At 38.1% G+C, this 25756-nt stretch overlaps 1 protein-coding gene across 1 annotated transcript in view; it reads right to left on the bottom strand.

The window, feature by feature from the left end:
• Positions 1–1772: 1772 nt before the first annotated feature.
• Positions 1773–25756, bottom strand: part of Ccdc168 (coiled-coil domain containing 168) — a 28914-nt gene continuing 4930 nt past the window's right edge. The window contains exon 4 of the mRNA XM_037210448.1: positions 1773–23919. Within this exon, the coding sequence (XP_037066343.1) occupies positions 1866–23919 (22054 nt within the window). The 3' untranslated portion in view covers positions 1773–1865. The remainder of the gene's footprint in view (positions 23920–25756) is intronic.

Here is a 25756-nt window from a genome sequence, read left to right as displayed (position 1 = left end):
AATGGATTTATCTATCTATCTCTATCTATCTATCTATCTATCTATCTATCTCTATCTATCTATCATCTATCTATCTATCTATCTATCATCTATCTATCTTTATTTAGATAGGGGATTTATTATAGTAGCTTACAGGGCATGGTCCAGCTAGTTCAACAATGGCTGCCTACCAACAGAAGAATCTGGTAGTTTCGCAGTCTGTAAGACTAGATTTCTCAGCTGGTCTTCAGTATACACTGGAGTCCCCAAGATGTTAGGCTCTAATGTCAGTAAAGGAATGAACTTACCAGCAAGGGTAAGAGTAAGCAGCCAAAGGGAGCAAGCTTCCTTCTTCCAAGTCCTTTATATAGGCTGCTCAGATTAAAGGTGTGTCTTCCCACCTCAAAAGATCCAGATTAAAAGCGAGGCTTCAGATTTCTAGTGGTTTAATTAAGGGGGGAAAAACGCCTCATAATTGTACCCAGCCACTTGGGTTTTAGTTAGTTCCAAATGTAGTCAAGGTGACAGCCAAGAACAGCCAGCACAACACACCTAAGCACTCAGTTTTTTCTCCCCTATCATTTATGACTAGAAATCAAACTCAAGATTACAGCTCTAATTTGTATCACCAAAAGTGACAGGCAGTCTTTTGAAACATACATTTTATTTTAAATGTGTCACTACTGTAATCTGATTTTAAGAAACAGGTTCTGTTATTTTTAGATGTGACAGTGACATTGTGGTCATCTTAAAAGCCCTTATGCAGATACATAATAAAAATATTTGTGAATCAAATGATGTATCTAGGATTTGTTCCAAAATTCTAATGGCAGAGGAGTGGATGAGATATGAATGAGGTAGTTTCCACCAAAGGCTGTTGGTCTGGAATATATAGTTAATGGGCACTGGTCTTTGTGTTTGAGTGTTCAGAGTTCTCTATTATGAAAAGTATTAAGGTATTCAGTTTAACTATCAAACTCAATGGGCAGAACTCTATAATTGCTGTGGGTTTTGTGCTGTTTGACAGTGTAGACTGTGGTGGTATTGTGTTCCCCAAAATATTGTGCACCCCAATAAACTTATCTGGGGTCAGAGAACAGAACAGCCACTAGATATAGAGGCCAGAAAATAGTGGCACACACGCCTTTAATCCTAGCATTCCAGAGGCAGAGATCAGCCTGGATCTCTGTGAGTTCAAGGCCACACTGGAAACAGCTAGGCATGGTGACTCATGCCTTTAATCCCAGAAGTAATGGCAGAAAGCAGAAAGGTATTTAAGGCATGAGGATGAGGAACTAGATTCTGGTTAAGCTTTTAGGCTTCTAGCAGCAGTTCAGCTGATATTCATTCTGGATGAGAACTCAGAGGCTTCCAGTCTGAGGAAACAGGATCAGCTGAGGAATTGATGAGGTGAGGAAGCTGTGGCTTATTCTGCTTCTCTGACTTCCAGTGTTCACCCCAATAACTGGCCTTGGGTTTGTTTTTATTAATAGGTACCTTTAAGATTCATGCTACAGTGGACTTCTTAGTGCTATCTCAAAGAGCCCCTCTTTATCTCCTTTCCATCTCAGCTACCTATTCTCCATCTTTTCTACAACTGAATGTTCCTCCCACTCACCTATAAGGGTAAGCTGGGGAAAAGGCTTCTGGTCTGTGGACCTCTCCATCAAAATCAACTGAAGGGAGAGCTCTTACTTGGTAGGATGGAACAGAGCCATGCCCTGCCCCCACCCTCCAAGAACAACTGCCCCAATCTACCAATACATAAAGCAGACAAGCTGAGTAAACACATCTCAAGGGAATATGACGTTCTACTATTTTATTTTCATAGAACATCACAGTAGCAAACAGAGTTCCAATTCAGAAGAATCCACATGAAGTTGATATCAACCATAATGGACTGTATTAAAGGCCCCTGCAAGTGATCCCAACAGCTTTTTGGATGAACTACATAGATTCCAAGATTTTGAAATATTTGCCACTCGAGGAACTTGGAAGTTTCTTTTCTGTAAGATTTTGGGGGGGATAACCCAGCGTATGGTTTGGGGGATAACTTCCATTGAATCTGCTGGTATACAGGCATAAAAAAAAGGCTGATTTTCTCTTCTTTCTGAATAGAATTTGATATTCTGCCAATGAGCATTTGACTCTGGCATCTGATTGGTTTGTGGATTTGATTCTTTTGATTTGTAATGATATAGTCTTTTCTTCCTTAGGTGTTTCTCTTCATTGTGTGAGTGACTATAATTTGAACTCTGATCGATATTGGACTTTCTCCATAAATCAGATTTAGTCTTCCTTCTTTCTTTGACTTGTGGGTACATATAAGACTTGCTGTGTTTTTTTGCAAGATTCAATTTAATATTTGATTCAGCTGTTGAGGAGGTTAAAGAGTAGCTTGTTCTGCTCCATGTGGTTGTGGTCCAGTGCTTCTCTTTATTGAATGTTATGGAAGATGATGTAGACTCTATTTCCACAGTATTGGACAAATCATGAGACAACCAGTCAGGGGACTGCATTTTGGAGTCTGACCTATGTTTCCTACTATTTCGAGACTGATGGAAAGGTTGTGCCACAGGGGAGGTGTGTTTTCTAAGGGTTATAGTATGATGGTCATTTGGATCTTTATGGTAAAATGGTTTCAAAAAGGTTGCTTCTTCCACTTTGTGAACATCTGCCAATGGAATGCCTTTAGGTACCTCAAACAGAAACTTCTGTGAATCTTGAGTTAAGTAAAAATTGGTTTCTATAAATACACACTCCTCACTGTCAGTTTCTTCATGAGCTGGATATTCTGCCAAGTCAGTTGAAGTCTCAGTATTTAAGGGGACATCATTGTTCCAGCCATCAGAAATCAAAGATGAATGTGAATCGGCTAAATCAACAGTATTTTGCTGAGTTCCTGAAACAGAATGCTTGTATGAATTGCTTTCTTGAAACCATACGTGACATTGATTATCCTTTTCTGGTGTCATCTGTAATTTTAAATCCGAAAGAACTATCATGTCATTCTGTTTTGTGCCTTGTAGACCAGGGTAAAAGGCAGGTACCTTGGTTGGCTCCTGGAATTTTCTGGTGAGTAATGAGCTTTCTTGTGGATTTTTCTTTCGGAAAGAAATATGTTGTAAAAGATCTTTGTCAAATGCAAGAGTATTACTTTTCTCACTATCTTCTACTGTTTTACATACTGAGCCTAAACCCATACTTAACTTTGAAGTATGTTTGGAAAGTACCTTTGGCTTAGAGACCACAGGGACAGAAGGTCTAGGGATCGAGTAGAGGTATTTGTATTGCAAATCACGGTCGATTTCACAGAAAGATTTTTTATCAAAAAGTACTAAAACTCTGTTTGTTTGTTGTGGTCTGTTGGTGGTGGAATGGATACACTTAAATAAGCGTTTTGATTTATCCAGGGCATTGGCCATTGCATAAGATTGTACCACAATTCTGGGAAGGCCTGTTGTTTGTATCTCCAGTGTTTTTGTACAAAAGTGCACAAGAAGGTCGTCGTTTTCTTTCTCTGAGAACTTGTGGAGAATGTTACTCAATGGGAGATTACTCTGAGTTTCTAGTGATGTTACACTTTCTTGCTTTTTGATGCCCTTTGCTTCTGTCATGACCTTGCTGCTACTTGAAACATTCATTGTTGGTGCCTTTACACAGCTGAGAGGAGGAAAAACTCTTCTGTAATTGTTTTTTAAGTTAGCTTTTATAGTACCAGCTTTTGGAGACCTAAAATTCATTTTTTTGTGTTTTAGATAAAGCCTGCATTTGTAATCTTCTGAAGTAGCCCTGTGGGGGTGAGAGTTACACTTCTGTAAGGATATGTTCACCATCTCTGGTAACTGATTCAGTTTTATTTCAGTTGCTTTAGAAACCAAATGCATACTTAGCTTATTTTTTAATTCGGAAGTAAACTGTTTTAAAAGAGGTCTGCGAAGCAATATGGTAGATACTTTTGATGATGTGTCTGGACTATCTGGCAAAGGAGATGCCTTTGCATCATCAGGCTTGTAGGCTCCTACTTCCCCCAGTTTGTCAGGAAGAATTTGATTTTGAATCTTATTTTCAAGAGGGGCTTCAAAGATACTTTTAAGTGTTTCATAAACGGGAAACAAACGTTCTACAAGTGTTTTGTTTTTGTTGTTTTTATCTTGAAGAGCTGTGGGCACAGTTCCTGGAGCAGCTTCCCCTTGCTTGGAAAGCAAGAAACATTCTCTCATTTTATCAAATAGTGGGGTCCCAGGTATTGGGTGTATCCCTGGTGGTGGAAATTTTATACTCAGAGTTCTTCTCAAGTGAGTTTCTATAGTGTCCTTTATATCTTCAAATAGGCATTCTTGGGGTGTTATGGTGTCTTTTTGTATTTCCTCTTGCTCAGTGGTATTCATGTCAGGTTTATGTGTAATATTTAAGTCCTCACTCCCTGCAACAACCTCTTCTCTTGTTTGTAGACACAAATTCTTTTCCATTTCACATTCAAGGTTTACTTCTGGCTCCACATCAGGAAGTTTCCATGTTTCTTGATCACTGACCACAAAGGGCTGAGAATCCTGCAGCAATGGGATTGTAAAATTCAACCCTTTTACAATTGTCAAGATGTCCTTAATGTCTCTAGCATCTGGTAATTTCTCCTGGAATTTAGTATGACAGACTCTCTTTTCCCTTCTTGGATTTGTTGTGGATTCTACTGTTCCTTCAGTGTGAGGTGGACTTACCATGGAAACACAAAGACTTCTGATAATGATCCCTGAGACATCTTTACTACTTGGAATCATGGTTTTTGGTTTATTGAAGGCATATTCTAATTTCCTCCTACTGCTTGGACTACCACATCCTATGATACCAAGTATCTTTGAAATTGGGTGCTTTGGAATTCTCAGAGTTAAATATTTGGGTTTCAGTTCTCTTTTCAGATTTGTTACTGTGAATCTGCTGTTTTGGCTTTTAGGACAAATAGGAATAGAGGGATACAATGAATCGAAAATGTTTGTTTGAAGCAATTTTAGTCCTTGAAGGTTTTGCTTTGCAGTAGATAACTCTAGTTCCTTTTTAAGCTTTTTCTGGGATGGGTAGTTGTTCTCTCTGGGAGTGACTACCCCAGTCTTGATCTCAGATTCCTCTGTTCCTAAAGGAAGAGCATAGTTTGTAGTACTGCTGGTATTCTCCCTGGCTTTACTCTCCAGATTGACACTACAGCTCTTCTGCATTTCTCTATTGACCTCTTCTAGGTCTATGCCTCTGCTTCTATCTGTTTTTAACTTTCCTTCTCTCTGACTCACAGTACAGTTGCTGTCAATTTCTAGATTTTTTTGCTTCAGATTTACATCTGAGATTATGTTCATTTCATCCCTGTCTTCCAGGTGTTCAGATTTCAGTAGAGAATCATGGGACTTCTGAGGCAACGCCAGATCACACTGTTCTTGTTCCAGAGCAATTGATGGTGGATCTTCTTTACTTCTTGTGGCATTAAACTCTGCAGTACTCATGTGTACCCCTAACTGTATTTGTGGGCTGACTGTCACTGCAGTTTTCTCATCCACATCTGTTTGTGAAGGCATCCTCTGACTTTTGCTGTGAACTGGAACATTGAGAAGAGGAAAAGACTTTGGCTTTATCTGGTGTCCACTCTTGGACTGAGGTGTGGTTTGTTCTTTCATGTTAACATTTTGGTCTTCCCTATTTTGAGACTTATTCAAATGGGCAATCCTTGGTTTTTCAAGTGATGTCTTTTCTGGAGTTAACATGTTTCTTATGGTGGCATTACTCTGTTTATCTCTCTTTGGCTTATCAGATTTACCTGAACCGGTTTCCTGTTCTCTCTCTGTTTCAGATCCTTTTGCTAGAAGGGTGTTATTTGTAATCAGTACTTCCCTGAGTGATTTCTTTAGTGGAGAAACTGGAAACTTAGAACTTGTTTTGTGTCTTAAATTATCTTTGATTTCATTTTCCTTCTTCCAATTTCCAATTTCAGTTGAAGATTCTTTTTCACACTTTTCTGGCTGACCCTTTTGCCCTTTGAAGAACATGTCCAGCATTTTTTCCCTTTTAATAGTACCTAATCTTGTGAGATCAATTTTATGATCTGGGGAGACTGACTCACACTCTGATTCAACTTGTGGATGCTCACCTATTCGATGAGCACTGGTCACAGACTTTTGTGGCCTGGCTTGTTTCTGTAGCATATTATGTTCTGTCACCTCAGCTGACTTTCTGGTTGCTGTTTCCTGGGCATCTTCTGGTTCTTGGAAATTTCCCTGTGGGTAAGAGTGTGCTGTAACTCTTGCTGTGCCTTTCTGTGTTTTGTCCTGTGAATACCTACATGGCAGTGATGGCATGGACAGGAAAGACCGTGTTGCAACCACAGCCAGCTCACTTTTATCTTTGTGTACTTTTTTCTCCAGAACCTTCATATTCAGGACAAATTCCTTTGTATTAAGGAGATGTGAAATTGGTAAGACCTTTGTCCTTTTGCAATGCACCCCAGTTGTCAAGTCTACTGTTTTTTCTATCTGTTTTGTATATTGTTTTTCTTTTCTGACATGATCACACATGGCCTCTTTGTCTGCCATTTCCTCTGTATCTGATAATGCTGGAAACATTTGTTGGAGTGGTGAAGATAGCTTACTTTCTAGGTGTTCTTCATCTACTTTCACACCTTTACACAAGATAACGGTTGGAGAGGGTTTAGAAGTATAGATTTTCCTTAAGACTCGAGGTTCACTTTCATTGTTTTGTCCCTTTGATTTGGATGTATTAATATGCATCTGTAGTTCTGTTCTGTGAAGCTTCTGGGACAAAAGTGATTTCTGTGATTTCAAAGTTATATCTGTGCCTCGCCTGTCTATTATTTCTTTTCTATATGTCTCTTCTCTCTGAGGTCTATGTTCTTTTTTAACATCTTTCATGGTATCACCAACAATGGCCTCTCTAGGTACTGTTTCTCCTTTAGCTGGTAGTCTCTGCAAAGTAGAATTTCTAAGTTTTGTGTCATTGAATTCTATTTTCTCATGCAATTTTGGATGAGGCAGATCTGGTAACAAAGGAAAGGATTTAGTCAGAACTAAGCCTTGTTCATCTTCAAGTCCCTGCACCTTTGTTTCTTGATAGTTGTGAGTTGTTACGATCTTTGCTATTTGCATTCCAGCTTCTTCCTTTCCCTCTGACATATGTTGTTTTTCATTTTGTAGAGTGATTGCAATATCTCCAGTAATTTGCTGTATGTAAATGCCTCCTTCAGAATCTGATGATTTCTGCAAGTATCCCATGGAAACAGAGGATCTTGTTAACATTGATGTACATTCTTCCTTGATTCCAGTATTCGGAGTAAGGATAGGTTTGTGAGACATTGCAGTGGATGTCTTAGTCAACTTCTTAGTTAATGTTACTCCTGGCTTACTTTCATCTTCTTCAACCTTTCCCCCTTGCTCTCTGGTTTTCCACTGAAGGTCACTCAAATTCTGCATAGGTAAAGCAGGTGATTTCTTTGTCTTCAAATATATATCCTTGGCATGCATTACACTGTTGACACCCATATGCTTTTCTTTCCCTGGTACATGTTCTTTCAGTAATTTTATCTCATTGTAAACTTCCCTATCAGCCATCTGTGCACCTGAAAATTTCTCGAGTTGCAATTGTGAGATGGAAAATTTTACAATTGTATTTACAAGTTTTTCTTCCTGAATTTTCCTCTGAAACTCTTTGATACTGAGTGTATGTGATCGTGGTAATTTCTTTCCCTTTTTATCCATTGATTTGGGGATCTTTTTGTCTGTCACGTCTTTTCTGGGTCTTTTCTTTTTTTCTTCCTGTGTTGGTTCTTTTTTATTGTTTAACACATAACCTGTTGACTCCATGCATGCTATTTTCTCTGAGTCTGATACATCTTGGATCTTTGGTGGTAGAAAAGAAATTTGTGTTTCTCCTAGTACATCTTCCTCTTTACTCACTCTAGTGTCTGACTTCAGGAAAGATGGAGAAGGCAAGTAAGCAGTTCCCTTTGGAACCACCATCATTAGTTCACTTTTGCTTTGCTCAGCTTCTTTCCTTTGCTCTTTGCTATTAACAGGTGGTGTTCTGTCATTCAAATGTGCAGGTGAGGATATTCTTGCTCTCAAAGTTATTGTATCTTTGGTGTCTTTATCTCTTATGCTGACCTTTGCCTCAGTGTATAACTCTTGTTGGTTGGCTTTAATTATCACATTAGGTAGGGTAATGCCTTCATTTGAACCTACACGTGCGAGTTCACCTGTACATGATGTCATAAGAAACTCATCCTGTAGAGGAGACAATCCATGATGAGGAACAGAAGTATCATTCTTTGTTGCAAAAACATTAGACTCTCTGGTTTTTTCCTGTTTCTGTCCTATCTTTTCTTTGCTGCTCCTCCAGGGAGTCTTCCTCTTCCTGGGAATACTGTTCTCACTGACACTTAACACATGAGGAGGTGCAGATACCTTTAAAACTAGGCCACTGGATTGTGTCAAACCATCTATGGCTGAGGTTTTGACTTCTTCCTGTGCTTGATATTGTTTCCTCTTTTTTGCACATTCAGCAATTTGCTTTGCAGGTGCTACTTGCCCTACAGGCAATGATACAGAAGCACCACTTTTTGTTACAACCACATTAGGGTGTCTTGCTCTTTCCTGTTTCTGTCCGGTTTTTTTATTACTACTCCACTCATGAGTCTTTTTCTTACTCAGGGTACTGTGTTCATTGACACTGGACACAAGATAGGGTGCAGTTTTCTCTGTCTTGAAAATTGAGTCATTGGGGTGTGTCAAGTCATCAATGGCTGAGGTTTGTACTTCCTCTTCTTCCCATGGTAGATGCAGTTTTCTTTTCCTTGCAATGGCTTTTGTAGATGCTACTTGCCTGACAGGCAGTGATTCTTGTGGCATAGGGTATGGCACATGGCTTTGCATTAGATCTGTTTCAACTTCCTCTGCTTGGTCTAATTTAGAGGCATCTGAAGAAGTGATGACAGAATGAGTTTCGCTTGGGAGCATGACTTTTTCCTTTCTGCTTTCTTGCTTATTTCTAATTTGCTTTTCAAGATTCACTTTAAGTCTCTTTATTTTGGGTACATATGAAAGGGGTGACTTATTTATGTTCACATGTTTGGTCTTGGAATGCATCATGCTTCTCTCAAAAGTATTCACTCCATTCTCTTCTTTATATGACATGTATCTTGATCTTTTTGAATCACTTATATCATTCAAAGAAGATGCTATATAATTTAATTTTTCTGCATCTGAAGATTCCATGCTTTGTAAGTGTAGAGAAAAGGATCTTGTTTCTATCCATGTTTCTTCCTTGGCTTTTATTTCTATATCTAACTTACTGTGAGGTAAAGAAGCCGAAGTCCCTAGTTTGCATTTTCTTTCCTGCACATGTCCCAAGTTTTCATTTACATTTGTCTCTTCATCTGTTGTGTTTGGGCCATAATGCCCAGTGATACTGGGTATATGTGAAAGCGGTAACTGATTTTTATTGGAACTTTTGTCTTTGGAGTGCATTACATCTTTCGTATGCACATTTTCCCCTCTATCCATCCATGTCTGTGATTCACATTGTTTCCCAATTTTTATGTTTGACTTACCATCATTCTCAGTTGACTCTGTATATTCAGTTTTTCCTGTTTCAAGCAATTTCTGGTGCTGTAGTTGTGAGTTAGCTGATTTTATGGTTCCTTGCATGTTTTCTTCTCCTGTTGTTCCAATGTCTAGTTTATGAGAAGACTTAGAAGGAAGATACTCGGGAGCTACTTTCTCTTTGCTTTTCCCTTCTTGGCCTGCTTTCCTTGGCTCTATACTGTTGGGGTTCATTTTCCCTTGAGTGTCACATTTATGATTCCATGTCTCTTGCTCTCCATCTTCTGGACAATCTTCCTCTTGTTCTTGACCATCTCCACCTGCTTCTCCCTGCTCTTTACCCTCTAGATCCATTTTCTTTTGCTCTTTATCATCTTGACTGCATTTCCCTGTTTTTTTGTAGTTTAGATCCATTTTCTTTTGGTCTTTGCCATCATTATTACAATTCTGTTGTTTTTTGTCCTTTCCATCCACTCTTTCTTGTTCTTCATTTTGTGGATCTATTTTCCCTTGCTCTTTAGGACTTGATAGTAAATCCTGGGAGAATGTTTTATTTCCTTTGCAGTCCTTATCTTTTGTATGCATTGTGACTTTCTCACCCAATATTTTTACTTTATGTTCTGTTTTCTGTGGCATATGGTCTTCTCCTCTCTGTGTGTCAGTAGTGCTATGACCTTTGGCCCACTCTTTACTTACTTCACTCAGTGTAGCTGATGATTTCTGGAGGGGAAGTTCTGGAAGAGAGTGTAGTGTTGCTTCAGTTATACCATCTGCCTTTTCTATCCTTGTATCTGATTTTAAACAAGGAGAAGGCATCCATGTGCTGGTACTGGTTTCAACCACATTTAGTTCATCTTTAATTTTTTGTATCTCTTGCCCTGGTTCTGTAATGACTAACTGAATTGTCTGTGAAACTGATGGTTTTTCTTTCAACTGCATAGTTTTTTTTGTTTTTGTACTCTCCGCTTCTTTCTGGAATGCATATTTAGTGGCATGTTTTACACTGTTCAAGGAAGGTTCAAAGTTAGACTTTGCATAAATGATTTCTTCTATATCTGATGGTCTTTGGAGCTTTGGGTGATGAATAGAAAATCGGGTTCTTATTTGCATAGTTTCCTCTCCATTTATCCTTGGGACCACTTCAGAGTAAGGAAGAGAATATATGGAAGGTTTGTTCCAATTCTTAATTTGTTTATCTTCCTGCATCTTTGTTGCCTTTTTTTCAACATTAAATTGTAACTCCTGTGATGCAGAAAACAGTTCCTGTCTCAGAACGGGTCCCCTGAAACGCCTCCCTTCCTTGGGAGCTATTTGCAACCTGTGTTTCAATGGTATGTGTTTCGCTTTTTCAGTACTGCTTGAAATACCGTCAGTTGACTCCTGATACTGTCCCACTGTAGATGATAATTCTGAGAGTGCTGGTGATCCAAGGCAGAACTTCATTATTCCTTGTAAGTATGCCTCCATTATTTCAGGATTCCATTTCAGATAAGGTGAAGAAGGAACAGAATCCCAAGGTTTATTCTGAACCACATCTAGATTATTTTTATTGCCCTGGATAATTTTTCGTGTTTTATTATTCCACCATTGTTCCTTTCGACGTAGTAAGCACTTAAAAGGTGACTTCTTTCTCTTTTGAGCAATACATATGAGGCCTATTATATCTTTCAAATCTGGTATACTATTCCTATATTCTTTCTTCTGTGGAAGATACTTTGATTCTATTAACTTGCATAAATTATCTGTACTAAATGTCTTTGAAAATGGCACTTTTCTACCTTTCAATGACAGCAGGGGCTTTAGAGGTGGGAGGCAGCTCTCTAGTAGTCTTGATTTATCTTTTCCTACTTTTACTTTTGAATTCAAATTAGGATGCAATATAAGTGGTAATGAAATAAAAGATTTCGTCAGTTTCATGTCTGATTTACTCAGCCCTTCTTGTACCTTACCCTGTTGTTCTGTAGTGTCAAACAGTAAGGTTAATTTCTTTCTACTGGAAGGATAAGACAGTGATGAGTTCTCTGTCTTTAAGGTAATATTAGAGTCTATTATTCCTTTCATCTCCACCCCTTTTATGCCATTCTTCTCTTCCTGTGATTTATGTTTTTCTTGTCTTACATTACTTGATATAAGCACATCAATGTTCTCTTTATCCAGTTTGAAGTGAGGTAGAGGGATGGGTTCACATGCTTTTATTACAACTGAACCTGGTTTATCCTCTCCATGTTTTATGCATACCATTTTTTCTTTTTTGTAACACTGTAGTTCTACTTTATTGCTTGTGGTATATTCAGTGGAACTAATATGTGGAAGTACTAATGTCTTCAAGTTTAGGGCTTTTCTTTCAGGGCATATTATGTCTTTCAAAACTCGGTATTCTGTGTTACTCTTCTGTTTTTCATGTTCATGCAAAAACTGCATGCATAGTGAAAAGCAGTGTAAGAAAAGCTTAGGCAGACTCACTTCTTGCTTCTTTTCACTTGCTCTATCAGACAGTTCCTTTTTGCTGCATCTTGGTGTGGTTGAGCTATCATTTGACACTGACTTACTTATCTGTACTCCATCAAATAACTGCTTTCTTTCAGATGACAAAAAGCTTGAACATTTTATAGTTCCTGATTCCAAAGGCAGCACTGTATCTTCTTCTTTTGTTTGCTCTAGAATAACTGAGGGGAAAATCCACTCTGGTCTACATTCACACACAGTACTTCGTTGATCTTTAGATGATAAATCTAGTCCCTTTGTCCTATTTGACACATTGCCTACTTTTGACAATGCTTCCTTTGTGTGAAACTCTAAATATTGCTGGACATGAGAATAATTTTGGGAGCATGATATATGTTCCTCCAAATTCTCGAGGGAAAATGACAGGTGGTACTGGTTTTGTTCTTTTATCATGTTGTTCTGTTCTCCCTTTTCTGTATTTAAAGCATTATAGTCCAGATTAGCTAGGGATTTTAATGCTTTCTTTATCTGTGGTGTTGTAATTCGATGTATATTCATCAAACAGTGAGTATTAGACATTGGAAGAGCCTCACACACACTCTCTTGATGATCTGTTCCTCCTTTAGTGTGAAAGTTAACTCTTTCTGAACTTGGAGATTGATCTTCTAGAATCTTAAATTCACTTGATCCTTTTTCTACCCTTGGGTTAAAAATATTTGAATTTAGTGATGCTTTTGCTGAGATTTGTTTCTGTGCATTTTTAGCCTGAAGATATAATATACAAGATAAAAGAATTTCCAAAACTTTTTCTTTGGTCTGGGTAAAAATAATCAGTTGTTTTGCTCTCAAGTTTTTTGAAATGTTCACTTTCTGTCTGTTTAATTTTAATGGACTATCGGCTGATTTGGCTTTTTCTTTTCCCTTGGGATTCATTTTGGCAACTACGGCACTGTCACCATGGTCCTTCCTTGCTGTACTCAAGCTTGGTTTTAAGTGAAGAGGAGCCCTCTTGTGGCAAGGTACAGAATTCAGACTGATTCGAGGCCTGTGACCTGACTTTGCATGGCCTTTCTGAGCGGTACCTGTTTTGTGTAGATCCTCTAGATCTGTGCAGAGAAATGCCTGTGCTTTGAAACCTAGTTCTGTGTCAGTTTTTCTTAATACAAATAGATGGGAAATATTTTTTATGTTATGATACATACCCACTTCCTTAGTTACCTTTGTGTTTTCCAAGTGAAAGGACTCCCTAACTGGGCAGGCAACAGGCTCCAAGCCTACCCTTGAAGTGTTTTCTTGTTTAAGCAGTTCTTGCACATTACCTGTCTTTTTCTGGAAAGTATCCAGCTCCATGAGAGATATGTCATGTCCTCTGGAACTTAAAATATTTATCCTCTTAGGTCCTCCTCTTCTGGGTGGAACTAAAAGTGCATGCTTGCTAGAGTCTTTCATAACTCCTTGCTTTACTCTTTGTGCGGTTGAGAATTCAAATTCTGTGTCTGATCTGGGTCTTTGAGCCTCAAGCCTACTGTAATTGGTTTCTCCAGTCTCTGGAAACATGACATGGTATGCTTCTTTCTCCAAATGGGCATTGAAGTTGATATGTCTAGGCTCCTCTACCTGTTGATCAGTCATTAATTGGTCTTTATTTTGTGGGGTAATAGCTAGTAAAACCACTTGGTGTTCTTTTTGCTTTATGGTATATTGTGTTGATTTTCTGATAGTGCTTGATATTGAACTGTTATCAATGGGCTGCACAGATAACATTTTAGTTTCATTCAATGTTTCCTTCAGCTTCAGCTGTGGAAGAATATATGGGCTTTGTGGTTCACCTTTCTCCTCTTTTACTTCCATAAGCTTTTTAATTTGAGATGCAATGTAGCCAGAAGCACAAAGACCTTTCCAAAGCAAATCTGCCACAGTTTTTCCTTGGGACAGCTCCGTCTGTGTCTTAATGCTGTATCTTAGTTCCTTTCTGTAGCTATGGGCTCTATACCCTGTAATGTTGAGCTGCTTCCCAGAAGTTGTCTTCCTCGCCTTCATTTTTATCCTTTTGTGATACATGATCCTTTCCATGAAAGCTGTTCTTCTGCTTTGACATATAACTTTAGAAGTAAGCTCATCTGTATAAACATAGTCTAGGCCGACCCCTTGTACACACAACCTTTGCTGTCTCCATAATGTGGCCACACTCCTGGTTGGCTCTGTCTCCTCTCTTTGCCTGAACACACCACTGTTCTTTATTGTGTTGACAAACTGTGTTCCAGGTGGTGAATAATTTAGAAATGGAATGGTATTCTTTGTTGCTGTTTTTATGTCTTCCACTATTTCAATTTTTTTACCCCCTCTACTCTTTTTTCTCCTCTTTTCCTGCTCTTTAATAAGCAAGAGTAGTTTTTCAATATTTCTTGGAATGTGATCCATATCTGAAATATATTCTGTGTTTGAGACTTTCTTTGGCTGTTGAGTTGAAGTCTTTAAGGTTTTGCCACTTATTTTCATGTTTTCCTTTAGCTCTTCAGTATGAAGTTGGTGTGGTACATGAGAGGGAATGGATTCCAGAAGAGGATCTGTAAAAGGATTTTGTTTCTGTACGGTAAGTCTGGGAACAAGCAATGATTCCTTTGGATCTAATGGGTTATCCATTACTTTCAGTCCTCCTATCCTCTGTGGACTTGATGGTTTGATGTCTTGTTTTGTTATGAATTCACTTGTCATTCCAAAGTGAGGAAATCCCTTCATAGGCTGAAGAATCATTCCTGGTCTCCACATCCCTTGCTTCAGGGGATATTCCTGTTGCAGGCTGTCTTGTGGGTCTGTATAGACTTTTGTTCCTCCTCTACTTCTTAAGGTAGCTAGCCCAAAGCTATCAGTTTCATCTTTCTGTGAAGTTAACTCAGAATTCATCTTTCTTTGTAAGTTTTCTAATTTGTAAGAGTGATGCTCTTTAATTTCTTCTGACTTAACCCTAAATTGTTGTATAAATTGCTGGTGAATGTCCTTGAAAGTGCAGTGATCATGCACCTCTTTAATATTTTCTTCTAGTTTCCTAGATACATCAACACATCCTGACCATGACATTTGCCTTTGGCTGGATGGTTTCTCCAGAATTATCTGTGGAAGAACGTTTTTTCTCTCTTCCAACTTGCCTTTCTCCAGCTTTATGCTGGTAAGCTTTTTAACTGGAGATATAAAGCATCCCAAGTCAAAATTACCTTTTAGAATCAGGTTTTGTACATTTCTCCTCAGTTCTAATGTGCTCTGGTGCTGCATGCTGTGTCCCAGTTCTTTTTTATTGCTTCTGTCCCCATGTCCAAGAAGTAGAGGAACCGGTATTTTCTTTGCCTTCAGCTTTATTTGTTTGGCACACACAGAACTTTTCACATTTGATGTTTTTGCCTTACCTTTCTGTCTTATAGTTTCAGGATAGGTAGTGTCACAGGCATAAGAACTCCATGCAGGTCCCAAGATACTAGGCTTTTCCTGTTTCTTTTGCAGGGCAAAAAACTTAGACTTTGTTTTCCAACCTGTTTTAAATTCATTGTTCTGCCTTTCAATTTGAAGAGTATGTGTTTTAGAGGAAAGAATAACCTCTTGGCCAAACTCTTCTCCAACTTTTGCATTTCCTTCTTGATAAATAGCTGTTTTCTGAAGCGTGCTATCTTTGCAGTTCACTGTGTTAGTGGAAAGTACTTCTGATGTGAGAGGATCAGGTTGTCTCTTTTGATCTGTTCCAAATGGCAGCTGTCCACACTCTTCTTTCCTCTTCACTTCTGGTTTGTCCAGGCAATTTCTTCTTGCAGATTCCTCATACATATCCCATATACTATGTGATGACTCTGTTTTTATATGTTGAATTGGTGTACACATATAGATGGATTTCGTATCTATGTTTATCTCACCATTATCTACTTTTATCTCTAAGGTTCTCAGATCCTGTGTCTCATTTATGTTTACAGCAGCATGGTCTCCATCATGGGGTGACTGTAAATCTGTTGATTCCTTCATCTGTGAAGGTATACCTTTATGAGCTGGCAGGTCAGGTACTCTCATGTTACCAATCTGCTTTTTAAATTCTTTGGAAGAAACTAAATGCCTGGCAATAGAAGTGATAATTCCTGTCAAATAAAATGAAGACTTTTCTTTTAAAAAAGACTTGCCAGTTTTCTTTACTCCATGTTTGGTAGTGTTACTGGTTGGTTCACTGGCTTCTGGACAATTGTGCGGTTTATCCATATTTGAGAGTGCATCTTTGAGGCTTACGTGCATGCTGTTATTTTCTATTTTTACATTAATTTCTGGATTAGCCTCATAAATTTGACTTCTTTGGGGTAAATATTCTCTTAAAAGTATTCTCTCTGACTCCTCAAGACTGGGTTTCTTTATGAGATGTGCATTTACTGCTAAGTTTTTTGTATAAAATGGACCTGATTCTATTAGCAGTTCTTGCTTCTCTTCCAAGCATTGCCCAACATGTAGTCTAGCTTTCTTTGAAAAGTTGGAACCACTTTTGTCCACAGAATCATCATACTTTGTTGTGCCTTCAACTGGTGACTTCCTGTATGTTGGCTGTGTATGGGTAAAGTTTGATACTACCAAACCTACCTCTGTTTTAAATGGATCTTTCCTGTTAGAGTTAGTTAATATGAAGTGAATGGTGTTTTGAAGTACATCATTTATGATTTCACCAATCCACATTGCTTTCATTTTGGCTCTTAATTTAGATTTCTTCTTATGGTTTGTGATAGAGTATCCATTTATTTTAATTATCTTTGAAATTGATAGTTTCATTTTCTTCATAGTTGAAAACCTCTTATTCAACACAATTTCATTTTCTGATAATTTTGCTGTGTTTACCTGGCTTTTAAAGTCAGATAAAAGAGGTTTGAGAAAATTATAAGGTCCCAAGAAAGTTGTGGCTAAGTTTGCTTGTAACTTTGCTTTTTCTTCTGCCATAGATCTTTGAGGTATTCTGTTAGAAAAAGCAGCCCTTGCTGCTGTATCAAGTGACAGTTTATCAGTTATGAATTTGAGTGGACAACTCTTAGCATCTTCAATAGCATAAAGCAGCACCTCTTCCACACATTCAACCTTTCTCAACCAGTGTTTACTATTATGGTGCCTTTTCTTTCTATGGACTCTCGTAAAATGCCTTGCAATATTAAGCAGCCTTGAAGCTTGCCTTGCCTTGGGATTCATATCTCTTTTGCCTGCAAACTCTAATGTGCAGCTTTCACATTTGTATTCAAATGACACAAGGCTGGGCTCCTGTAAAGGTTCCAAAGATGTTAAATCTTTTTGTGTCCATGCTTTTTGTTCAAAAATGGGATAGTCACATTTTCTCCTGGTGTTTTCATCCCAGGTGTTATCACATGGTATGGAGCCAATCTCAGATTCCTCTGTATTTAAAAATGGAGACATTACACCTACCATGCTGCTTTGCAGGTTATTCACATTGACTGTCTGTGCTTGACCATAGTATAGAGCTCTCTCTAACTCTGGATAAGTTGCTGAATTAATCAGTTGTAAACCAGATTGCACAGAATTAGGCCCTGTCATATTCTGAGCACTGAAATTGAAGTGTTGGGAAGTCAGTGAGCGCTCTTCACCACTTTGACCTTTTACATCTTTGGTGCCATTTGAGGTAGTATCCTTGTCCATGTAGTGTGTACACCAAGCTCTCTCTTTATGTACTGACTGGTCATGAAACTCATGACTAAATCTCATTGTCCACATTGTATCTCTATCTTTTATTCCATCACATGTATTAAGAGACACAGGCATAGGAGAGAAGAAGGCATGTAGGGATGAACCTGCCATGGGTATACCTTGTTTTGGTGTTCTACATTCTGCAGTAATAAGTGTCTGGGAGATTGCTTCCTTCCTGGTTTTGACAGTCAGAGAGTTCTTACTCATTTCATTTACCTTGTCCATGAGTTTTAAATTCTCTCTTTCTTTTGATGTAGGTATGGAGAAACCCAAAGACTCTAACATTGTTGTTGCCAGTTCTTGGGTTAATAATCCTTTTTTTCCCTCTGCTGTTGGATCTTTCACTATTATTATATTAAGACTATCAGGTAAGACACCAGAATGTATTAATAATTCAAAAATCTGTGATTTCAAAGTTTTTGGAAGTAGATTGTTTCTATGACCACACTGTGGAATAGTCAATAACTTTGAAACAGATGTTTTCCTTCCTTTCATAGTTATACCAGTTGAACACATTTTACCTCGTAAGGCTTTGCATGTAGATACCTTGCTCTTCCTTTTTGATCTAGGTACATCAGGGGTTGAGAGATTCAAAGACTCTGTGATAGTTGCTTGTAGGTCATTTTGAAGCCCTTCTCTTTCCAATCTATTCCAACTATTCAGTTTCTGTGCAAGAGTACCATTATTAGGGATGTCATATTTTGTTCTATCAGTCTTAACTTTATCTATTTGTAATTCTCCTGATTGTATGGGAGGAATCTTTGAACTTGATGTACACATGGCATGCTCTCTTCGTGTTAGATCTGCTGACTGACTCTGCTGTGGAATGTCCTGTTCCACAATGAACAGAATGTTCCTCCCTCTTTGTTTTCTTAATTTGTGAGAGTTAGGATCCCTGCTTTGATGTGAACAAATTACAAAATGTTGGCTATACTGTGGGAATGACTTCAATAATGTGTCATTATCATTTTTCTTTTCTTCTTTATCTTGGAGATCAATTTCTTTGATGTCATCTGAAGTAACCCTCCCTTCATGAAGCAGTATCTTTGGCTTCCTTTGTATAGAACAGGGTGTTTTTTTGCTTGGAGTGCCTTTTTCTGTTTCTATCTTGCTACTCATATTAATATCCAGAGCAACATTTGTCAAAGAGGATGTTTCATCTGCGATTTTTTTCTCTTGATACATGCCTTTCATTTTGGTTGAGTCACATTTTATTTCCCTGATAAGGTTTGGATCAGTGTATGAGGCTAATAGTTCCTTTGCCTCCTTTTCACTGTCAGCAGCCTGTTCCTTGTATCGCCTTTCATCAGATAAATCACTTTCTCTTTCAGATAATGCATTGTCCTTAACTTCCCTGAACTTTAGAGGGGAAACATTGAAACAGCCCTCCAGCTTTTCTAATTGTAATTCATCTGAGATAGGGCATAGGGTAGAACAGGAAATAACTTCTGTAGGTGTTTGTGGTTGTACCTGAGTAATTATTCTCCCTAGTTGGTTCAGTTGTTTATCTGATCTAACAAGGCCATGGTCTTTTTCTTGATACATATCAAATATAAGGCTAGGGCTATTTTCTGAGATCAGGAAATGTTCTAGTTCCTCTTCTCCTTCCTCTTCATACTTCTTCATTCTAGAGGAACTATTCAAATCAGCAGAACCTGGACAGTGTGCATTTCTTCCATTTGGTGACTTCTCTTGCATTCGCTGCATTCGACCAAGTCTTCTTATTCTTCTCTGTTTATCTGCCCATGGTTTTGAATTTATAATTTTTTTGTTGGGCAAAATATATACCTTGTAGTGAACAATGTCCAAACAGGCACCTGCTATGTTATCCGTTTGCTGTGGATCTTTCATTTCTTTGTGTCGTTTTAGTTTTTTGCTGTACCTGAAGTTACCTGTTTGTGAAACTGATGGTTTTATTTCCCTCATAGCTCTACATTTTTGACTCACTGTTATCTGCTTCTTTGACCTTAGTGCTTTTCTCTTCCCTTTAGGTCTAGAAACAAAGGATCTTGTAACAGAATCAGAAGACTGCAGGAATGTCACCTGCAGACTTGATGTCTCTGAATCTTTTTCTGCAGGATACAAATCTAGTTCATGTTCAGAGTTGTTGTCAGATTCTAAATCGTCATCTGTCATGTTTGTAAATTCACCAGGTGAAGAGTTCCCTGATTCAGGAGATAAAATTTTAGGAACCACAGAGAAGTTTATGTCATTTTCTGTTTTGGTAGCTTTTTGTAATCCTTTAGCTTGGATGGGAGCCATTTGTGGGTTGGTCTCCAGAGCACTTTGCAGGGAATCTTTCTGGAACTTTATACTCTGACTGTTAGCAAGTTGTTCTTGACTTAAAGAGATGGGTGATGGGTCTGGCTCATCTTGGAGAGTGTCCTTCCTTTGCTCTGCATCAGCCCACTGGTGTTTGCCATGCTGTGGAGCTGCCTGTATAAAAGGGTTTTGTTTCTCTTCTTGAAGTTTGTTCTTTCTTTTGTAGAATGCACTACTCTCAACAACACAATCAACACATATTTTGTTTGGTAGTCCTCTTTGCTTTAGTAGAGCATGGCAGAACTGCAATCTTCTATGGATGGATAAGCAAAGAGTGTTTTGACATTCATGTAAAAGTGCTTTTTTTTGGTTTGTTCTTTTTAATTTGGTCTTGAGGTCCAATTTTGACTTCTTTTTATTGCTTGTGATATTGAATGTCTTTGAAGCTGGTGGTTTCACCTTATTCGTATACTTGAGCCTCACTGTACTTGTATTTGTGAGTCTTGTTTGTTCTTTCTTCTTTTTAGAATGAGTCAAAAGAGGCATACAGTAATTTAAAGACCACGAGAAAGCTTTTTGGGTAAAACCACAATCATTCCCACTATTTGGAACATTACTTTCTCTTGATTGGCTCAGAGATTCTCCCATCCATAATTTTCCTGATGTTGGAGGACCCAACCCTAATTCTGCACAATATTGGAGCTCTGTCTGTGTAGATGTGCTATTTTTTGTATTTGCAACACAAAATGAATCCATTCTCGGTGAGTCAGCTGATTCCCTAATTGCTTCTGTGAAAGGTATTGCTTGAAACATTTCTTTCTCCATTTTAATCTCCTTTGATGGATGTGCATCAAATCTGAAGCTCTTCTTTACATGAGCCACAGTCTCTGGCAGCACTTGCCCTACCGCTTTCACACCACAGCGCAGGTGAACTTCTAGAGTATTTACAGCTTCACTTTCTTTATTGAGGGAATCTAAATTCTCTTTCTTTTCAAATTGGGTTTTTTGGGGTGTTATCTTGATGTTTGTTTTATTATTGTGAATGATAAACCTCTGAGGGTGAACATTCAGAAGTCCAGGTCCCAATGTTACATCATGTAGCATTTGTTTAGTGATGTTTTCAAAGCTGTTTCCCACTTTTCTCCTGTGGTGCAGAATGTCACGTGCAGTGATAGAAAGCCTCAGGGAAAATTCAGGTTTTTTCACTTTTATAATTTTGTGCTTGACACCTCGTACATGTTTTGGTCCTGATGATTTTTTTCTGACTTTCAAAGGTCCTGTGGCAACTGAACATTGGTCCTTTTTCAAGTCTTCTTTGTCTTCTATAATATGACCATCCAATGTTTTTGTGGGATTTCCACAAAGTGGAACCCTACATTCTGTTGTTTCAGTTAAACACTCACCAACAGGCAAGTTCTCTGGCATTAAAGGTGAGTGCACGGGACCTGCAGCCTCCTCTCTGTCTATAGGTTTGTCTGTCCTTTGCTTCACTTCCTCAACTTGTAGTGGATTTGTCAAGGGACGTGGACTAGTCTCCCATACGGTCTGTGTAGAAATAGTCTGTGACTGTACTTCTTTCTCTTTACTTTGATTTTTTCTATTTCCCAAATGAATCTGTTCCATTTCAAATTGGGCACATTTGTCCTTTTGCTTCAGATATACGCTGACTTCTGCCAGTAGTCGAACTGTCTCTCTACATTTTTCTTCTTCCTCACAGTCCCACTCACGTGGTTTTCTAACCATAGGACTCTTATCAGCATGCTTTACTTCCTGTATTTTCTTTTCATCTAGTAGTTTTTCTTGCTTTAGTGCAGTGTGACTACGATTTATTGTTGGTGTGCCTGCATTAGCTTTTAATTTGTTACATATTTCCATATCAAAGGGTTCAGAAATGGCAGCCTGCATGGTATTATGAGAGGTATCTGACATCCTTTCATCATGATGTCTATTTTTTTTATTGCTTCTAGTGACACATTCCATCTTCTCACTATCATTTGGGTTACCGTATTCTGTAATATTAGCTGTTAATGGCTTCTCTTCCTTCAGATTTTTGCTTCCTGTAATCACTTGAACATTCATGTCTTTTAATTCATTTTTCACATGCTTTTCAGGTCCCAGGGAAATAAGCAAATTGGTACCCAGGAAGTTCAGAGTGATCTCCACTGAATTTTTGGCATTCTGTACACCATCTTTCAAAAAGCACCTTCGCACATTCGGTGTACTGACTGTTAACTCCTCTACATTCTCTGTACTTTGTATGCCCTTCTGTACTTTCATTCCTTTGTTCGATTCTATGTGGGGAAATGAAACATCTTTCTGTGCAGAGTCTGATGACACTTCTGAAAGCCCCTCATGCTTTGGAATGTTCAGGTCAAATGTCTGCTGAACTGAGTCCTCATTAGACTCCTTACGCTCTCTGTCTGTTTCAAATAATGAACAAGGAGCTTTCATTTTATGAGTGTTGACAATGAACACGTGTTCTATGTTTTTAATAATGCCCGAGCTTACTCTATCAGTGGAACTTGCATAATTTATTTTCTCTGTATCTAGTGACTTATTTTGCCCCTTTAGAAAATGTTCACATTTTTTTAAGTCTGGTATGACTGCTACTAGATTTTTAAAGAAATACTTTTTAACCTGGAGGTTGATAAGCTTAGAGACAGAAATAAGATGCAAAGCTCTATCTGACATTACTTTCCTTTGGTGTGCTATTTTCTTTTTCTTGCACCTTAACTCTGTCTTATTTTCTGAAGTGTGACATACTATGATTGGAAACACCCGTGAACGAGAGATTTTCTTTGCTTTTGGAGATGGAACTTTAAGACTGAGTTTTCTTTCATTGTCTGGTATTTTTCTCCTGTTTTTCTGCCTTTTAATGGTAGGTGCAAGAGATATTATACTGTATGCATAAAACTGGTTTGATTCCAATGAAGCCACTGGCTCTTGGCCTGGTATTATCTTTTGTTGTGGCATAGGTTCAACAAATGAATTTGAACTTAAAGATAGAAATTCAGCATTCTGGAAAACACTATTTTTCCCTTTAACTAAATGGTTACTCTTGTTTTGGTCATTTAAATAAACAGAATATTGGGTCTCACTGAAATGTTCATCAGACTCTATGCCCTTGGTTGAATCTTCTGCTTCAACAATACATGGGATATGGATGAAATGTTGGCTTTTATCTTTATGGTCTATTTGTTGGGCCTGGAAGGAGTCTTGTAAGCTGTTAGAAAATGGCAGTCTCATAAAATATAGAGGCTGAACAAAATCAGGCTGGCTGCTGACTGACTCTTGGTTATAAATAAATGGTTGAGTTTGGTTAGTAAACTGTGCTTCATGAATCATTTGATTCTGCATAGCACTTTGGTCTGATAAAGTATCTTGTGCTTCAGCAGGAATAACCACTTCTTTAGAATGCTGATAATGAATCAATGGTTCCTGATAGCTGGGGTGCAGACAATCAGCTTCCCTCGCTGATATAGCTTTGGGGTTCACAGGGATTTTCCTTCTTACATTTTCTTCCACATGTCTAATTTGGTCGCTAGAAAGAAATAAATGGACAGGAGGGCATGGTGTCACATTGAGATCCTTATCTCTTGTAAATTTAAATGTGCTTTGAAAACTAAGAGCATCAGGAAATTTGTTTTTTGTTCTGTTGGTTTTCATTATTGGAAGTAATTTATTAGAGGAAAATTGTATTGTTTGATATTCACTTTGTGGATCTTTTCTGTGAAAGGATCTCATGAAAATTTTATTTACTTCTGAGTAAAACATTGACAAAGATGTACTGGTCCCACCTGAAGATGAGTGACTTTCACAAAAATGACTTCCTTGATATTCACATTCGTAGGGTGAAAAAGTTCTTTCGCTAGTGTTATCTCCATTCTCCTCAGATGGAGAACTAGTTGTTATTCTTCCTGAAAAGGTTTCAACTCTGGAGATAAAAAAAAACAGTGCATGTGAGTTGTAACTTAACATAAGCATATTATAGGGTCTCACTCTAGACTTAAGGAAAATCTGTCACAGATGAAAACAGGTCTGTTTACAAACACAAAGTGAAAAAAACATTTATTTAAGAGAGTGAGATAAATTCTCCCTCAGTCTCTCTAAAAATATTTTTTTTTGTTTTGTTTTGTTTTTTGAGACAGGGTTTCTCTGCGTAGCTTTGCGCCTTTCCTGGGACTCACTTGGTAGCCTAGGCTGGCCTCGAACTCACAGACATCCTCCTGGCTCTGCCTCCCGAGTGCTGGGATTAAAGGCGTGCGCCACCACCGCCCGGCTAAAAATATTTTTTAATAGCAGTGAGCCAAAGAGTGAAGAGTATATGCTTTTAATAAAGAATACATTTCTATTCTTCACATAAAAATTTTTATAAGAAACAGTGTTATGGAAATTTAGTATATATAACAGAAGAATATCCCATGATATCAAGTGTAGTTTTCTATAGTTAATCTTGCCAGCTATTGTGAGGAAGAGAAAAACCTACGTTTAGGAGTAAGTACTTCTCAGTGGACTTCTGGATCAGAGTAATGATTTGTAGTAATGAACATATAGCAAAGATGTTGCAGTTTTCTTCTACTGTGGATGACTACGCTGTCAAACAAGTACTCAGACTAGCAGCATCATTACTTGAGTATGGTGGTTAATTCATATGTCACCTTAGCTGAGCTGTGGTGCTCAGATACAAGATCCAAAATTATAATGGTATTTTAGGGATGAGATTAACATATGAATTAGTAAATTATAAAGGAGTCTGTTCTCCCCAATGTGGGAGAAGTCATCTAATTGGCCTTAGGCATCAAAAGCAAGAATAACTTCTCTACAGCAAGAAGAAATTCTGTCAAGCTAATCCTTAGACATGCACTACAGATTTTAGACTTGCTATTAACCATAACTTCACAGACCAATGTCCTAAAGCTAATTGTCTAATGCCAGGCCAATCAACAAAAGGCAAAACCATGATACAAATTGAAACCTTAGCAAGGTGTGGTAGCCTACATTTACAGGAGCCTGAAGTGGGAGAGTCCAGAATTGAAGTCCAATCTGTGTTACACAGCAAGACCTTGTCTCAAACAAAAATTAATTGATGAGCTAATTAACTAAAGCTTGGCTTGTGTAAACCCAAAACACTGGGTTTTCACTGCAGTATGTGTCCACTGGAGTATGTCCTCTTTAAGCCTGCTCCTCCATAACCACTGTTCTACCACCCTTCTCAGTCATAATGCTTCCCTTCTCAGGGATCCATTCCCAGCCCCTAGCAATGCTTGAATCTGTAGACATCACCAAATGCTGGGTACACTAAGATTTTTCTTCTTATTTACAATAATGCTTAAATATTAAATTATGAATTGATTTTTGCAGTACTAGGGATTAAACCCAAGGCCTAGAACACACTAGGCAAGGGCAAGCACTCTGCTACTGAGTTCCCTGAAGTTTAATTTATGTCAGGAAAAGAATCAAATGCAACAAATAATAGAACATTATATCACACCATAATGAAAGTTATGTAGTCTTTCTCTGTCTCAAAAGTCCTATCTTATTTTCACTTTTCATTTAAAGCACTTTGCAGCTTCTCTTTTGATGTCTGAAATGCCAGCACCAACATTGGAATTCTTTGGAGCCATAGTTAAGTAAATAAAGATTATTTATTTAAAAATAAATAAAGATGTATTTATTTATTGTGAATACAAGTACAGCAATATGAAACAGTCAATCTGAAACACAAAGATGGCCACTAAGTTATATAGGATAATACAGCATGCATATGCTGG

The sequence above is a fragment of the Peromyscus leucopus genome, chromosome 13 (genome assembly GCF_004664715.2).
Source record: "Peromyscus leucopus breed LL Stock chromosome 13, UCI_PerLeu_2.1, whole genome shotgun sequence".
Classification (NCBI taxonomy): domain Eukaryota; kingdom Metazoa; phylum Chordata; class Mammalia; order Rodentia; family Cricetidae; genus Peromyscus; species Peromyscus leucopus.
Note: the sequence above shows the minus strand (reverse complement) of the source record. Positions and strands in the feature narration are given on the sequence as shown.